The sequence below is a fragment of the Aphis gossypii genome, chromosome 2, assembly GCF_020184175.1.
Source record: "Aphis gossypii isolate Hap1 chromosome 2, ASM2018417v2, whole genome shotgun sequence".
Taxonomy (NCBI): domain Eukaryota; kingdom Metazoa; phylum Arthropoda; class Insecta; order Hemiptera; family Aphididae; genus Aphis; species Aphis gossypii.
Window position 1 is genome coordinate 11,106,837 of NC_065531.1, and position 19,090 is coordinate 11,125,926.

General features: G+C 26.3%; 3 protein-coding genes across 8 annotated transcripts; 2 read left to right on the forward strand and 1 right to left on the reverse strand.

Moving 5' to 3' along the window:
- Positions 1-3,233: 3,233 nt before the first annotated feature.
- On the forward strand, positions 3,234-9,185 carry LOC114121044 (sodium/potassium-transporting ATPase subunit beta-1-interacting protein). 2 transcript variants are annotated; one of them, XM_027983189.2, is made up of 8 exons: positions 3,237-3,813; positions 4,953-5,090; positions 5,207-5,287; positions 5,412-5,615; positions 5,690-5,747; positions 6,339-6,452; positions 6,516-6,716; positions 6,809-9,185. In XM_027983189.2, the coding sequence occupies exons 1-8, from the start codon at positions 3,766-3,768 to the stop codon at positions 7,087-7,089; spliced, it is 1,125 nt and encodes a 374-aa protein (XP_027838990.1). In that variant the 5' UTR covers positions 3,237-3,765; the 3' UTR covers positions 7,090-9,185. The 2 variants fall into 2 exon arrangements, with proteins under 2 accessions (XP_027838991.1, XP_027838990.1); XM_027983190.2 differs by lacking the exon at positions 5,207-5,287 and having other exon boundaries at positions 3,234-3,813.
- A 94-nt stretch (positions 9,186-9,279) lies between these two features.
- Positions 9,280-11,172, reverse strand: LOC114121038 (leucine carboxyl methyltransferase 1). The gene is made up of 5 exons (XM_027983175.2): positions 10,620-11,172; positions 10,345-10,528; positions 9,867-10,108; positions 9,690-9,799; positions 9,280-9,623 (listed from the first exon to the last, which is right to left on the reverse strand). Exons 1-5 carry the CDS (start codon positions 10,815-10,817, stop codon positions 9,425-9,427), a joined length of 933 nt encoding a protein of 310 aa, XP_027838976.1. The 5' UTR covers positions 10,818-11,172; the 3' UTR covers positions 9,280-9,424.
- Positions 11,173-11,662: 490 nt separating this feature from the next.
- LOC114121039 (acireductone dioxygenase) lies at positions 11,663-15,499 on the forward strand. 5 transcript variants are annotated; one of them, XM_027983182.2, is made up of 5 exons: positions 11,663-11,694; positions 12,260-12,407; positions 14,538-14,657; positions 14,726-14,908; positions 15,343-15,499. In XM_027983182.2, exons 2-5 carry the CDS (start codon positions 12,282-12,284, stop codon positions 15,454-15,456), a joined length of 543 nt encoding a protein of 180 aa, XP_027838983.1. In that variant the 5' UTR covers positions 11,663-11,694; positions 12,260-12,281; the 3' UTR covers positions 15,457-15,499. The 5 variants fall into 5 exon arrangements, with proteins under 5 accessions (XP_027838983.1, XP_027838979.1, XP_027838978.1 ...); XM_027983178.2 differs by lacking the exon at positions 11,663-11,694 and adding an exon at positions 11,814-12,111 and having other exon boundaries at positions 14,523-14,657; XM_027983177.2 differs by lacking the exon at positions 11,663-11,694 and adding an exon at positions 11,815-12,160 and having other exon boundaries at positions 12,254-12,407; positions 14,523-14,657.
- Positions 15,500-19,090: the final 3,591 nt, after the last annotated feature.

The window sequence follows — 19,090 nt, forward strand, 5'->3', positions numbered from 1 at the left end:
GTTCCATTATTATTTTTATCTAGATATACCGAAATAGTGTTCCGATATGTACGAAATAGGTAGTATAAATTAGGATAATTAGGATTTTTAATTTTTTTTAGTTACAGTAAGAACAAATCATAAGGAACCTTGTATTAAATTTTCAAGTTTTTTTGGTTATCCAAATTTTTTTATCGACACTTCAAAAAAAAATTCTCATAAAAATCGAAAATTTCAATGGTCTATAAAGTATAAAATAACTCAAAAAAAAAAAGTCAACATTTTTTGAAAGTTTAGCCATTATTAGTAACGATAATACAAACATGTGGTGAAAATTTCAACTATTTACAGTGATTAGTTTTTGAGATACCACCATAAAAAAATCGATTTGGTCGAATACTGGTTTTGCGTAAAAAATCCCGTTTTCTGTCATTTTTTTTTTATTTTTCTCGATTAAAACTGTTGGAAAATGTTTACTTTTGACCTCTATAATGCACTAAGGATATTCACTTGGCCATCGAAAACCACCCCCAAAGCATATTGAAGCATTATTTCGACTAGTTATGCTATACAGAGACAAAAAAAAAACACATTGTAAAATGTATTCATCACTCCGTTCAGAATCTAATAAAAAATGTTCTAAAGCGAAAACAATAATAAAAAAAATGATAATTTTTTCATTAAGACGGTCTAGAAACACGAAGTAAATGCCTTAAATTACAGATTATTTATTTTAAACATTAAAAACATATCACCAAAATAAAATTTAAAAAATTTAATCTCCTGGTCTAGAACTAAAAAAATTGCTCTGATGTATAGTTGGTGTCGAGTCTCGATTGCTGTCATAGAGAAGGTAAGTTTTTTTTGTGAAATGTTGATCAAAAAATTATATAGCTCAAAAAATGTTTCTTTAAAAACTTAAATTTGAGAATAATGTCCCACATTGTACAAAAATGACTAAAAATAACCTCTAATATGAAAAAGACTTAGAATAAAAAAAAATATGTTAAAAATTAATAAAAAAATGAACTTATAGCTAAAAAAGTCTAATAAATGAAAAATAAAATTATTATTTTCTGAATTAAGGTAGCTGAATTTTTTGAAAAGATACCATTCTATAGGATCAAAGGAAAAAAATGCTAATCTTCAACATTCTATCTCTAATTATCAATTGACATTTGACAATTATCATATACATATGTGACACGTCCTTGTCATATATGTCGAACTTGTAATAAATTTAACTTTATACCTACGGATAACATCAACTTAAATGATTCAAAATTTAATAACTTCTTTTTGTAAATACGATAAAATAGTAAAAAATAAAAATATACTTATATCAGGGGTGGCCAACCCAAATGATCTTGCGGGCCACTTTGTAAATACATTACAATCCTGCGGGCCACATATAAAAAAATAAAAGTATTTTGCCCTAATACAAAAAAAAAATGGAGTAAACATTATAAACAAAATTAATTATTATTATAAAATAAGTTTTGGTGTATTAATTATTTGAAATAAACAGAATGAATTATTATTTATTATTATTATTTTATAACAATGCAATTAATTGCTATATGCTGGTGTCTACTCGTATATATTTTTATCAGATTAGATTAGAATTATTACTTTTGTTGCGATTACATTTTTAATAATACAGATGGGCATTCCAGAATATTCTATCAGCGCAAAAATAATTTTTTTTTTTGTAAATATTTGAAAATGTCGCGGGCCGCGGGTTGGCCATACCTGACTTATATAGTACCTATACCTATAAATAATAAATATTTTAAAATAAATTATAAATGTTATTACGTGTGCTGTATAGCATATGTAGGTAATTCATAAATCATAATAATATATTTCATATAAAAGTTGAAGTGCCCAGTTTCTCACAATTAAAGTTTTTAAATTATAGCAAAATAATGAACTATTAACATACTGTTGTTTATCGTTTAACTAAGTTGTTATACTCATTACTAAATATCTTCTTACTTCTCTAATTATGCCTTAAGATAGTGACTTTTCACCCAATTTGATATAGCCATAGCCTATACTCTATAGGTATATACGTGTTATTCATCATATATTACAAAAACAGCAAATATAAGTTCTAACATTTATATTCATAATAACCTTCTAATTCAAACTTTGTTGGTCTGCTCAAGCTTCATAGGTATGACTTTCAAAATCAGTTCGACTTAATAAACACCTAAAAAAGTAAGTAGGAATTTTAATTTTTTAATAAATCCTGAAAATCTTACCATGTACAATTTACATTTCGGAAAAATAATCTACCTAACACCTTCACTTTAAATTAAAGGAGTCGAAATACCTACAACAATTCAGGTAAACTATTTGTAAATTTCAATTGAGAAAAGACTAACCTAGGTTAGCTGGGGCCCACTTGAGGCTAAAAAATCCTCAATAATCTAGTTTCTATCTGTTTCGACTCATACTCAGATCCAAACAATCAACTGCAGCTATAATATTAATTCACACAAAATCTACGATGTATAACTTTCTGCCGAGTGCATTAGGGCGTATGATATGTAAATCTAACCATCTGAGGATGCTCTAAACTTTCTCAAACCTGCACCATTCAAGCCTTTCAGTCCATCATTCTTTGTCTAATAGTCTACAAATGAAACCTTATACGGTGAGTTACACAGATTCATTATTTGACTGGCGTACAGAGAATATTGTTTAAATCGCTTGGTGGCTGCACTGTGCTTCGCGGATAAATACATGTACCACTATTACCATAAATATATTTTAAATTTACAAAATATTTTTTATCTACGGCCACCCCCATCTGTCCAGTTTCAACCGACTATACTTACAACTTTACTGTACTTACTACTTACTGAACTTAACCATGTACCAGAGGTTTTCAACCTTTTGGGGTCCACGGCTCCTTTTGATTTTGAAATAAAATATACGGCTTCTTATGATATATTATGATATTATAATAATATTATATTAAATATTATACCTAATACCTATAAATTATGTTACAATTTTATTTTTAGCACGACTAAATAAATAATTTAATTAGTCATGATTTTTAGTTTCTACTGCGAACGCGGAATAATAACCGACGACGCCTTCACGCCTCTGGGAACCGCGACGCGCGATGCACAGGTTGATAACCACTGGTTGGACAGGTTATCAACAATACAATAAACAACAAACAACAAACAAGACGTCAAGTGTACAGAGCGGTAGACCGCAATGTGTACCAACTACCAAGTTACCGTATTGAATATCGCGTCCTGTATAATATACTAAATTCTCATGCACCTCAGCACCTGTCCTGTCCTATACTGCAGTTCCCCAATCCCCACTTTTCGTTCTCCAATACACCTTACTCCATAGTCCGTTCGTTATTTTAGTGTAGTGATTTTCGTTTAATTCGATGCAGTGATTCGGTAAATCGTAATGCGAAATACGTTGAGTTATTATTATTATTATCATTATCATTGTAATCGTTCGGTCGATCTGTACGTTACGTAAATACTATACGATATACTTTACTTTCAGTCCAGTAGACTTTAGACGGATATCGAGTTTGATTGTGCGTTATCCGACCAAACTTGAATGCAATAATTGTACACACGATGCGCTGTAGACTGGTTACCTAACCGGAAGTGCGATTGACCAACAATGGACCGTTCAGTTGGTCGTGAAGATGCAGTCGAAGATGACGCCTGCCCTTCACAACGGGAAATTGATTGTAAACCGTAGTAATTACCCATAGCCTGGAACACATACATTGATTTCATGGAATTTTGTAAATATTTGTTGCTCACCATTTTCCTGTTTCAAATGGTAATTATTTTTGTTGGCTTTTACTTGTTGGTATAATAGTATATTAAATTTATTCATATAAAATGTTTATAATTAATTTGTGTCTTAAATGTTAGCAGTTAGTTATGGGTTTACTGTATTAGATAGTGAATATTTTTTTTTGTGACCCATAAAAAAATGTATAGGTACCTACCTATTTATATTTTAATTTTATGAGTAGATTTTTGTTCGTTTTATAATTCTGTCAAAATGAAGAAGTCATCATCATGTATATTAAAGTTTGTATCTTTATGACATCAGCATAACACATTTTCAACTTTTTTATTTTAATTCATATTCATAATGTATGATTTCTAATTTGCATTAAAACCTTCTAATATATGTATTTATTATATATTATAGACTAGTCCAAACAAATTACTATATCACCATTTCTGAACTTTGATCATCATATGAATATCACTGTCAGTAAAACTTAATATGTCAAAGTCTCCAAACTGATTCCGTATTCTCTATTTTGCTTTAGCTCGATCAATTCTAGAATATGGCATAATTATTTGGCATCCTTGCATAGCAAAACATGTGATTAGATTAAAACGTGTTAAAAACAGATTTTTTTCTTATGTCACGTATTTACTTAAAGTAGAACACTCGCAACATGACTATTCACAGATTCACTCTATATTAAAAATATTCCTACTCTAAACTCACCGCTCTGAAGTTGACCTCAATTTCATTTTGTCTGTTCCCAATGGTTCCCTGAAAGTTCTTGAAATTTTATCCAAAATATAATATTACGTGTCCCCTTTCATAATACCTACTAGAAACCATAATCTTTTCCATATTCCTCCTGGTTTATCATACTTATTTATGCCTTATTTATCATACCGCTATATTTACTTAATTTTATTTTTGTTCTAAGCTGTACATATATTCGCGTTATATTTTTATTTACCTACACAATTGCTGATTAAGTGTATTGTAACTTTTTTTTGTCTTATACAAAGTATCACTACCTACCTAGTTAAATAATATATTAATTGAAATATAGGTACTATTCTATTTATTTTTAATTGTACCTAAATCCTTAATTTTTATTCATATATAAATAAATATGTATGGAACATAAAATATTTTTTTAAATGATTTATTATTTGCAGGTTTCAGTTGGAGCAAGACAAGCATTTGACTTTCTTGGATTTATGTGGGGATCTGTATTAGCTAACTTCTTCGAACTTTTGTTTATTATTTTTGGAATATTTGGTGTAGTGCAGTCAGATGTTTTATACTTATTATCAGTATGTTTTATTTCATTGGTTATTTAATAATATGTAGATTACATTATAATTAGTTATTAGTTGGTTTATCCATTTTGATTTTATTTAATATTTTTTAATGTATTATTGTATTATAGTATTCAGCATGGAGTATTGTTTGGTGTATTTGGAATATATTTGTAGTTTTATATTATTTGGATTTGCCAATTTTTAGTAGTGTAAGTATATTAAAATTAAGTTAAATCAAAAAATAATAAATTAATATTCTTGAATTGGCTGTTCTTGATATTTCAATTTGTAAATTTCATATTTATTAACATTCTTATTATTACTATTTTGTAGAGTTTTGATGTGATGAGCCTTGGTGCAGATAGTGTTAGTTGGTGGGAATCTAATGGTCCTGGTTGTAGAGTATTTTTTTATCCAAATCACACTGGTATTGAAGAAGATGCTATTAAGCCAATTAGACCAGATTTGATCACTGGATGTGTTATGGATTATCAAAAAATTGAAACGGCTCAAGCATCTTTACAAATACTTTTTGCTGTAAATAATTATTCATATAACATTTAATTGTGTTTTTCTTAAAGTATAACTTGTAAACTTTTCTTGTTTTCTAGGTTTTTGGTATTCTTTGCAGCTTGTATGTATCATGTTGTTCAAAATCTAGAGATGAAGGTACAATTATTATATATAAATCTGAACTATTAAATTTAGTTGATAAATAATAATAAATATTATACTTAAATTTGAGATTTGAAGTGTAAGTTGCCAGTTCTAAAAATGTTTTATTTGCTTTTCTATGTTTTATCTTTTTATTAATGCTCATATTACTATTATTACAATGTACATATAAATTGCCGTTTGGCGTTAAATAAATAAATAAATAAATATCATTCAAGATGCCAATATATATCAATATTTCATGTTGAACAGGTTCTAGTTAATCAAAGGTTTCATTCTATTTTAAATTTTAAGTATACAAATGATTTTCTGTACAAGGTTAGGTTCTATAAAACTGAGGATCTGCTTAAGACATTTTTCACTGTACTTAAAATTTGTTTTAAGATTTAAATTAAAAGTTTTGGATTATGGATTATGTCATTCATACAATTGAATAACTACTCTGGATATTAGGTAATAATTATAAATTATTCTTGTGTAAGAGAGTCAAAATGTATGTTTAGTGTTCCGTAAATAAAAAAAAAATAGGGAGTTGTTTTTCCACTACAGATTAAAATTATTGTAACTTAAAATATTTTTTCTCAGGGATTTACTACAAGAGTAAGCAACCTAAAACTATTACGCCAATATATTCTATTGAGTATAGTTCACGTCGAGGAGATGAAATTGAAGAAATAAGCACCATCAGTGGCAGTGAAGGTATAATATTACTCATGTTATTTTGTTTTAATGTGTCATAACATATTTAACACTATGTACTAGATGGTGATTTAGATGCACAAAGTTCCCAAAGTAAACCTATGACACCGAGACGTGTAAAACGAAGGAGTGTGACTTCAAGAGGTACACTACCTCCTCCACATCAAGCTCCTCCGCCATATCTTAGACGACAATCTAGCTCTCAATACTCTAGTCGAAGACATAAAAATCCTGTTTCTAGACTTATCCAACAACAGTATTCAAGTATGCACATTAATAAAAAAATTCATTGTTATTTTTGTATTACTTATGTATTTATTATTTTATAAATATTAATAATCTTATATATTTTTTAGATAATGGTTTGAATGATTCATCAACTTCCAATGATTCAAGCCACCCATTGTTCCCAGAATGTCGAGTTGAACTAAGACATGTTAACAGAGGCATTGTAAATCCTGCTTTAGATACAGAATCTGAACGTCCGACATCAGCACGTTCAACATATTCTAATTTCCATGGAGCACGAGGTCGGCCTAGACAAGTTAGCACTCATTCAACTTTTTTTGCTCCATCAGACCAACCTCCACCAGCTTATCGTAGTAATGCTTCTGTTAATTCTGAAACTGTTATATGATTTAGAACAAAAGTAAAACTAGTTCAAAGTAGATACAATTTTAAGATCTCATTTTTATTTTAAACAATGTTACTACTTAATTAAAAAATTAGTAGTTGTTTGTTATGCTACTTTTACAATATTTTTGAAAATTAAGCTTATTGTATGAAATTAAATTTAATTTGTAGGTAGCATATCAAACCATTGCTAAAAAATTTTTTTTTTTTTTTTAATAATTGATACATGTTTTAAATAAAATTATAGACAGATTTTTTTAATGGAAAAAGGTAAATGAAATATAAAAATTCTTATAGTTTTTTTATAATATTTTTCTGAAGTAATGAATTTAAGATATGTATTTTATTTATAAATGTAATATTAGTGTTAATCAAAATTTCTAATTGGATCTTAATTTCTGACTATTTTCATTAATCATAACATTTTTCAAAATAAAATAAAATGAATTACTGAAGTTTAAACATTGAAGTATTAATAACAGTTATCATTACAATAGTTTCTAAATTTAATTTAACTAACTATTATTTCTATTTTTGGTGATGTATTATGTTTTGGGATAACTAAAACTTGTAAGTTTTTTCCATAATTGACCAAAATTTTATTAGTTCCTGTTTTTCCTGTTTTTAACTACAGTTAAAGATAGAATTGATGGTATATAAATTTAAATGTATATATAATATCATAATATATTGTGTCCTCTACTATAGGTTATTTATTTTCAGTTAATAACTAAAATGAAATTAATAGGCTCAAATAGTTTTTTTTTTAAATCACATTTTTTCCAATGTTAGTGAATATTAATTAATTTTGATATACAATAATAATAAAAAAATATATATAATACATAATGTATTATGTAAATAATATTTACTGCCAATAAAAATAAGGCAAAAATCATAGGTTGTTGATAACAAGTTCTCTTAAAAATAAAATTTATAATTTTAATAAAACTCTTATCAAAATACTAAAATAAAGTAAACAGACTTAATATCGTCTTTAAATGATTATACCTTTATCAGAACATTCGTGTTCCGTCCATTTTTTTAAACATTAAATTAGAATAAGTATAAGTTTTGAATGTGCAAATTTTTTTATACTTATATTTTTTTAAACTGTTAAATTATGACTGATAAGTTCATATCTATTTATAACATTATATCTATGTATTTAAATATTGTTGATTAGCAGTTAAATAGCAGGTTTAAAATGTTAACTTTAGTTTAATATTGCATAAACAATTGATGTTAATACAGCCGTTTAATAGATATATTTTTTGTACTTTCTGAAGTGTATTATCTCATAATGCTAAAATATAATTATATTATAATATTTGAATCTGTGAGCTTAAGGTTTTTAAATTGTACTCAAGTAGTTATATACTATATTAAAATGATGAATACAAGTTTGTGACCACTATGTGTGGCTTCCCTTTGCTTAATATTCCAGGCACATGCTAAGTTACTCATCTAAGCTGTGTTCAGCTATTCGATGAAATGAAGGCGAGTAGCAAGTCATGGAAATTAATCTTTCAATCATTAATGCAAATAATTATTCAAAGTTCCATCGTAGAATAAAAATAAATGTTTGGAGTATGTTTTATCGTACTGACAAATAAATACCAAATAATATAGGTATATGAAAGCTTTTTATTTGTACAACTATACTTACAATTCAATAGGTTTAATGTAGTTTAATACAATGTCAAAAATCAGTCTAATATCAAAACACTTAAACAAAAATATTAATTGTTTTATCCTTTAGTGTAATAATAAAATAAATAAATAAGGAAAGACATGTAAAATAAATAGAAATTAGTAGGTTATTAATTAATTAATAAATAAATGTATTAATTAGATAGCTTTGACGTAAATGTATTAATAATTCAACGAACCATTTTAACAACTCATTAACTTAAGCCAAATAATTGTGATATATTTTTTTTTTATGTAGATTCTTTTCTGACTAAATGTATTTGTTTTTTGTTGTGATTAATTGTATGTACTTAAAAATATGTTATTAAACTTCTATCTCAAAATAAACAAGCCTATCCAAAATGTATGTTGTTTTTTACTGTAATTATAATTATAGATTATAATTTATACCTAAGTACTTATACTTAATGTTACTACTAAACATTTATAAATTTATAATCAATGTTATGATCATTTAACAAAAGGACAAAATCATATAATATAACATAAATCATAATATTATTTAATGAGATGAATTAAAAAAAACAAGACAATGATGAGATGTAATTTAAAAATGGATGTAATTTTGTTCAACATCCTATGTGCAGGTTATGAGCCATGTCATTCATAACCTGCCGCTGTAACTGCTATAAATGATCAACGTCTGCCATGGTTATGCCTTTCCAAGCTATTGTAATACAATAGTGTTGTAACAATTGTTGGAGTAGTTCTAGTTCATCTAGCATTTCTAATCTTTCCATACGATATCTATCTTCTTCGGGCAAGTATTCATATACATTTATCATATTCCAACTTCTGGCACTATCCCAACCGACTCTTACAAACCTACTCGACAAAGAAATATTTATAAATTATTCTAAATAAATAATATTTATATTTTGATATTCAGACCTATCCATCTGCGTTTGGGGGCTTAAACATGCATCAACACCAGCTAACTGACACCCTCTACTGCGTAAGTTATCGAGCATTATACGTCCAAAATTATCATTCATGTTCACCTTAACAATCAATATTTACGTTATGGAAAATTGTATCTATAGAAATTGGAACACTGAAATTTTATACTTGTTCATAATTAATAAAAAAAATGTCATTAAATTTCTTAGCAATCCAGTGCAACAACATTGATGAACTTTCTGGCTCCATATAGACAAGAACACATTCAGTTAAAAACATTGTTGGTACATCAAAATTGATGCCGCTTTGAGTTAATTTCTTATCTAGTTCTGTCAGATTTCGAAGATCTGTGCCGATTATATGGTAATCAGGTGCATGTAAATCTGGTCCTATGATTTTGACTTCATCCTCTAAATATAATAATAAATAATCAAATATTAATAAAAACCGAAAATAATAGAAAACTGATGGTCATCACCAGAGGTGACCTGGCTCACCGGGATTCCAGGAGGTTCCCGGTGGCCTGACATATTGATATATGTCATTGACCTGATGGCTGTACTACATTATTTTTTAATTTCTCTATACTAAAAAAAAATATATTATTTCAAGCCGTCCTTAGTCATATCACTTATCAATAACATACCTTGTTGGCTAATGGTCTGTAATAAAATTTTACTCTTTTTGATTAAAAAACATTTTTTGGACGTAACTGAAGCAAAGTCTATTTCAATATAATTATTAACGGTTATTCCACTATTTTTCAATCTCCAGTATAGAGTGTCAAACCCAGCACCAAGGTTTATGATTTGACAATTTGACCCAGTTTTCTACAAGAACACAAAGACATTAAAAATATTTAGTTTTGACAATCAAACAATGTGTAGTATTATATAAACGATCAACATTCTTTGTAAATACCTTGAGAAATTTGTCCATAAACATGGCGACACCTTTGGTACGTGCATAATATCCTCGATTAATCTCTGGTGTTTTACGTTCATAGCCAGTAACAAAATACTGTATAAAATCATCTTGCCAATAGCCCATCTTCACAGCTGAATACTTGCACTTTGTTGCGTCACAGTTGGTTGCTTGTACCCCATCATCGAAAGACATAATTTAACTCTGGTAATGAGTTACAGTTTATTAATTTGGTTATTTTAATGGAACTTAAATTTCATTATTCTGCAACACCAGCAATGGTATACAAGCTCGTCGTCGAAAAATGACTTCGGAATCTATCTAATAAATATCATAAATTATTACAATTGTGTTGTAAAAACCTAAAAAGTAAGGATCATTGAAAATTGAATCAAATTTTATAGATAATTGAATCTGAGTAACACGCAGACACTATAATATTCCAATTAAATCTATATTATTCTATACGACTACAAAGTACGCTAAAACTTGAAAGCTCCACAGTCCATACTCCTCAGTAAATGACAAATGTTGCATTCTCTAATACTTTATCAGTATTCAGTGTTCACTATTCAATGTTATTGTTATCTTTAATCGTGATTCATACACAGATATAGATAACATTATTATCACGAAATAGATAATATTATTATCACGGACCACGGCTATAGATAATATATTAATAATATCTATAGCCGTGTCACCATAGATAATAAAAGAATGGATAGGACATGCTAATACTCACTCTACAGCGTGCCGCGGTCTTTTTTGGGGAAGAGAGAACGACAACAGAGAGACCATAGAGTAGTATTACTCTATGAGAGAGACGGACGATAAAGTGCCTTTTTCAAGGTTATCAATCAAGGTAAATTATTTTATCAAAAGCACCTTATAACCTCAAATAATGTTTAATTAATTCCCACATGATAAGGTTGTATGGCCTATCCATTCTTTTATTATCTATGCGTGTCACGGACTAAGATATAATCATAGATATATAATATAAATATTATATTATATATCTATGCTTACTACTTACCACTTAGACAATTACCTGGCTAATATATAGTAGGTATGTAGCCATATAAGTGTAATATATAATACTTAAAGGTACCGTACCAATAAATAAAAATTAAAAAAAAAAAACCTTAGCATTTGATTAATCAAGACGAAAAAATGCCGATATTTCACATTTTTCTATTCCCTGAGTAGTATCAGTCCATTTAATTATTGTGGTTTGTAAGTACTATTAGTAGGTAGTGGGAGCCACTGGGAGCCGGGAGATAATAAATATTAATCATACTCGACTGACGATTATTATTATGTTACAATTTTACCTTGAACGATTTGAACAAGTTGTTTTATAATTGCATAATGTTGATAAATCGTAGAATATAATAAGTAATAATTTGTGGGCAGTACTTATTACAACTGCGCAAAGTCTGCATTCTTCAACATCTGAAATAGCAGTGTGTTATTTTTTTGAAGTGTAGGTACCTACCTATAATTGTTATAGGAGTAGTAGATATTTTTTTATTGTATGTTAAGTTGATTTTTTTACATTTTTTTTTAGTTTACATTTTTTTATTTCATAAAATTTGTTTGTTGTATATTTTAATGAAATTTTAAAGTTTCAGTTTTTGTGTCAGCTTTTTCACAATGGTTCAAGCATGGTTTATGAAAGAAAATTGGAGTGGTGATCAACGTGAAGAACACCACATGCAACCTCCTGAATTTGTTGATTTGGATACTCTATTTAAGCTCACATTAGTGGAACATTTCAAAGTGTGTACTATATACCTACTTGATAAGTCAATAGTTGTTTTTAAATTATTTGTTCAATAGATAAATATCAATAGGTGTTTTCACTTTTCTGTGTAGATAGTACCATAGGCGTGCAGAATTGTTTAAGTAAGGGTTACTTGACCTACTACAATCCAATTAGATAAATAATGTCTCTATACTATAATAATTAGTTTATAATAAATTTAAATTTTTTATACGTTGTTTTATTGATAATGAAAATGAAGAATATTAGATGTGAATTTAATATTATTATTGACTAGGTATCATCTATTATATTATACAATTAAAACAATTATTAATTTATATATTATATTACGTATACTTACTAACCTACTCTCAATAATCAGTTTTTAATAGGTAATTAAACAATTTTTCATCAAAAATTTAAAGTAGACACTAATTTTTTCAAGGTGCACACTGCACGCCTATGGTAGATAATATTAAATTTTGTCTAACAAGATATTTTTTAGTTTTTATTTGTGTATTTTTAGTATGGTAGCACTATTGTTAGAATAATAGTTAATATCTACTACCCCAGCAGTTCCCAACTTTTTGAGTTGTGCAGACTACCAATTTTGTAAAAAAAATCTTTAAGGCCCACAAATAGCACACCTATATATGTATTTATAATCATATGTATAATATATATTATATGCATATAATATATGAGATAAAAATACATTCAAATGTTCAATACTGTTAATTGTTCGCTTAATGTACTGTAGTTAATATTGATTAAATATTATTATAACCAGAAATATTATTAAGTATATAACAAAAATATATAATAATATTATTTTAAACATATATAATATTAAATATTATATGGTTCATGGTCCATGGGTTGGGAACTGCTGTACTCTACCCAATCATATTAACTTTTTTGAAATTTAATTTATGTTAAAGATTTATTTTTTGTTATAGTAGTTATATGATTGAAATTTGACAGTTTTGGTATTACCTAATCAGGGCCAGCACTAATATTTTTGGGGTCATGTGTCAATTTACATAGCTCTTTATTTAAAACCTCTATAAATGCAAAGATCTTTTTACCTAAATATAAAAAGTTTATGCGTAGTAAATACTTGGACTCTTTCAAAATTATTTTCTTAGATAATGCATTAAATTTGAACTATTTTTACCTACAAAAGTATACTAATGACTTATGAGTATGTGCATATCAATACGTTCACATAGAGTCCATGTTGTTTTTTTGAACTTAAGACTTTAGGATCTTGGGTTCCTGAGTGGCCCAGAAGTTTATTATAATATAATATTTGTGATACCTAATACAGTTGAATTCCGATGATCCAGACTAATTAATGTCAAGGGTAATCCGGATAAGCAAATATTTGGATGATTGACTTATTACATATCAAAGGACAAAGGTTATATAATTATATGAATGTATTGTATGTATGTATTTATTGTTAATACCTATGTATGTAATATAATTTAAAATTCGTAACCATAAACAAATAATTTTATTAAAATATTTAACTGAAACAAAATAAGCTTTAGTTATGGTAATATGTGACATACTGACATATTTTAAAACTAAAAAAGCCAACTTTTTCTGTTTTTTTCTCGTCCGGTTGATTGGCTTTGGATAATCGGAGTTCTACTGTACCTATACGGCTTTACATATCCGATTTTGAATAAAACAAAATATATAAAAATGTTAGTTTAATTTGAATGCCTACCAATATTTATTATAAATAATGATTAAAATCTGTTTTCTGAATTTCTGTGCTTTGTGCTAGATAATATCAATCTTCCCATTCTTAGCAGTCTTGTTTATAATAGTATAATATAATTCACTATATTATGTTAATGGTTTATAGACACTTTATATTTTAAATTGTTTAACACTTCATGAACATTGAACAATTTAAAGCTTATTTATATCAAATATTCAAATGATAATAATAAGCAATACTTGATTTAATATCATAGATTAGTGTTTTAAAAATTATTTGGACGATAAAAAAATTATTATAGTAGATTAAAATTAATGATGTAGTTTTTTTCACAATTTGATTTAAAAATCATGTTTCTAGATGATTATTACATTAAAATTAATTTAAGTTTTAGTTACTTTACTTGCAGGTTAATGAATCAGATCCTATTAATGATGAACTATTAAACTCAATTAAAAAGGAGCGAGGTTACTCTTACGAGGATGAGATAATATGTTCTAAAGAATGCTTACCAAACTATGAAAGTAAGGTAGGTACAAAGTATAAATTGTTATATGAATAAAATGAAATGTGTCTATGTAAATAATTTTTTTTTAGTTAAAAATGTTCTTTGAAGAGCACTTACACACAGATGAAGAAATTCGATTGGTTTTGGAAGGTTCAGGTTACTTTGATGTTAGAGATGGTGTAAATGATAAATGGATTCGTATTAAAGTTGAACCTGGTGATTTGTTAATAATTCCAAAGGGAATTTATCATCGTTTCACATTAGATACAAATGTATGTATAATATATGAATATTTTAGATAATAAAAGTATCAAATGAAATATTGTATATCATATAAGATAATTCCAAAAATATATTTTCCTGCTTAACAGATAACTAATTATAATACTATTTTTTTCTTCAATGAATAATGATTTTATAGTTAAATAATGAAACTTTAAACACTTATTCAAGTAGCTATTTTTAAAATAAAAAGTATAGGTATAAGTTTTTAATCTGTTAAGTATCTACACTAAAATTAAAGTTGAACAAATTGCAATATTTACAATTTTAAATATGTTTAATTATTTTGTATATAATGTGTGCATCAATATTCTATTATACATGTTTCTCTTAATAAAATTTAGAATTTAAAAATGCCAATTGTTGTTAGTTTTAAAATGTAGATAATATAAATAATATTTTTATTTTTATTTTTATTTTCCAGAATTTTATAAAAGCCAAAAGATTCTTTGTAGGAGAACCTGTTTGGACACCACATAATAGACCTGCAGATAATATGGATTGCAGAAAGGAATATTTGAATCAAATATCTTGTTAAATAAAATATATATTTATATTAAAAAATATTTCAATGTTAATAATTCAATTGTTATGTTAAAAGATTATGTTTAATGTTTTTAGGTATAAACAATACAGAATATTTATTAGAGTTAACAATATATAATATTTTCTAACTTAGATTTTTCACCTACTTAATGAAACTAAATAATATTATTTTACTAGGTATGTATTATTAAATAAAAAAATGTAATTTATTTAAAAAATAATAGGTCAATAATTATATTATAAATACTTAAATAGTTTTTTTATAATATTAATTTATTCCATTTATTTTTAAAATATATTACATTTTTTTTTATGAAATAATAATACATAGTAAAATAATACTATTTAGTGAAAAATCTAAGTTAGAAAATATCTTAAACTAGTATACAATTTATTTGATTACAAAACAACAATAAAGTGTAGTACCTACTTATGAAAATTTTAACAACACTCTAATGTATATATGCAATTTTATTAATAAAACCTTTAAGATTACTGAACTATTATCATAGTAGAACTCTATTATCTGAAATATAAATGTGAGTGTAAGTGTTTTTACGAAAAAAAAAAACAATAGTAATTATGTTACAATAATAAATTATACATAAAAGATATGTCAAATTATTTTACATCACAAATACAAATGTAAATGATGTTAAACTATTAGAGATTATTTGAGAAAAATGTTAAGCTGATCTTATTTTAACATTTTGTATTGATGGAATTATATCTGGAATTTGTTGATAATACTCAATTCCTTTCACATTATAAAAAGTGTAGGAAAATGAACTTTATGATTTTAGATACTATTAAAAACAAAAATAAAATTTTATTTAGGACTAATTGCAGAATATAGGTAGTAGTCATTTTTAGAATTTTCATATTCTGGGTCACTTATGGAACATTACTCCTTTTGGAGGATTGGTGTCCAATCTTCTGTGTTAACAATTAAAAATTATAAAACTTAAAATTTGTATTTTAAATAAGTGTTATCTATTTAATTAATAAATTATCAAGATAGATATTAAATATGCTTTCAATTTTTCATTTTTTTTGTTTTTTTTTTTGTAAAACAAGGTTAAGTCCTAATAAATACATTATAATGATTTCAATATATATATATATATATAAAATTAGGTACATATTATTATTTAAAAAAAAATATCTAATGGACTTATATCATAACAAACATTTAAAAAATATTAGAATTTATAATTTGTACAGGACATATTTTAGTTAGGTGCTTAGGCATAACTGAATCTATTTATCTATATGTATACTTAAAATAGGTTAATTGGGACCTATAATTATTTGCCCAAATCATTTATAAAAAAAATAATGTTACCTATCTGTTATTCTGCATACATACAATCATACAGCCATACCGCCGGTATTCGTTTCTATTAAAAGAGTACGTCACAAGCCTTTCCGTTTTCCAGTAAATGAGATAGGTATTGAATACTTTTCCATCAAAACGATTACAATACTATTAAAAGCTGTACTATAGCAGATTATTTAAAATATTATTAAGAGCCGACTGAAATTATTGAATTTTCTGTTGAAGTTCGATCAATCTACCGATGAATAAGTCGAAAAACATTAGATTAACTTTTAAGCAATTATATCGATATTAATAGTTATTGTATACTTATATGTTGTACCTATCCATCATTATTTTGAAGTTTTAGACGTCCATGACAAGTATCCTATAACAGAAGACCACTCAAGCGAATCATTTCATTCGAGGAATGGATCAATCAAAGCTTTTATAAAAAAAGTACCTACTCTGCAATTATGAAATGTCTTTAAGTTCTAATAATAGATGTGTAGTGTACTAGTGTACATTAATCAGAAAATTACTAATTTATTAAGTGGACTCCGAGCTTAACACTTCAAGAACCTATCTACAAAAAACTACCAAAAGAAAAATTACTGAACAATAAGTAATAATGGACTATAGGTATAAAAATTAAATAATTGCGAATGGTAACATTATATTATACCTATTTAATAAAATATTAAATAATACACTAAATATATTTTAAAACAAAATTTTGTTTTACAATTTAGGTACGGTTTTATATAATAAGTATAAACTAGGTGCAGGTACAAAAAAGATCAACTTATTTTAATATTATTTTTATTATACCTACTAATTTTTTTTTAAAAATAAAATTCGACGTGCAGGCTTGCAGGCTGCAGCATACCTATTTATTATAGTACGAGTATATGTTTGAAAAAAATTAAAAAGTTGCAACAGGTTAAATTCCAAAAAAAAAAATTATTAGCTATACTGGCTATAATAATAAACCTATAGAATATAGGTACTTAATACACCCATACATATTTTATTTTTTATTTACCAAGACAATTTTACGTTGCATAAATGCATAATTAATAATGTTATCTATAGGTACTAAAAAGAAGTACTCATTTATTTTTTCACATTTTTTACTGTCTATAATATTATGTATTATATTCGACCAACTCAAGACTACCAAAGATATTAGTATTCGGTGGTAGGCACCAGTTATTAATTTATTATACAATGATAATTTAATAAAACAATTTATAATATACTATTTTTCGACGTAGTACAATAGGTAGCTATTTTTAATTAATTTACTGTATTATAGCTTTTAATAAGATAGAAATTGTTTCGTTGGTAATGTGATCAATATTTTATTTGGTGGAAAAGGAAAGGATACATTGCTTGTTGGAAATGTGTTACGCTCATTCATGCATGTATTTACTTTGACACCATTTACAATTATTTCAATGTAATTATGTAAATTTACTTAATTTTAGATTTTAAGCGGAGCGATAAATACGTACCTATAATGATTTTACAATAGTGTGAGTGCATGTTTTTTGTATGTGTACATGATTTAACCGATTTGGGTGTGTAGAAAATAGGATTTCAAACTTTGGAGGTGGTGTCATGCAGAAAAATTGGATCAACTATCAATAGCTGCTATGCAATTTAGTTACGTGCAAAAACCTATTTACGTATTTTTAGTTATTAACGAGCTTTTTATTATTTTTTGTTTTGTAAAAGATACTTACTTGACAAGCTGTCATAGTGAACATAGGTAAAAAAATTGTCAAAGATCCAAACGTGTGTTATTTTTCCAATATATTCCTATACACACCTGCTTGCAGCTTGTTACTTATATACCATCGTCCTACGCGTTGTATTTAAGGCAAACTTGTCAGTTGTCACTGTATGCCTAGTTATTTTTGAATTTGTGTGTGTTTGAATTTTTTATTTTATCATGAATTTAACTGTGTACCTATATATATTATATAATATTTCTTACAAATTTAATACATTTAACAGATTTACTACTTATTAATAATTATTCTCTCCCCGTCAGTATAAAATATAATTTAAGCTATATAATAATATACTGGTATTAAATTTAATATGAATAATATAATAGTGTTGAGTTACATGAAAAATTGATTAATTATTAATGGTTCAATACAATTTAATGGACCAATTATGAGCTGCTGAATCATTTTAAGGAACAATTATCTTATTATTTATTCATTAAATGTTTAATGATTGTTCATGTAACCCGGCATAGGTATTACCTATAAAACTATACATACTAAAGTGATAA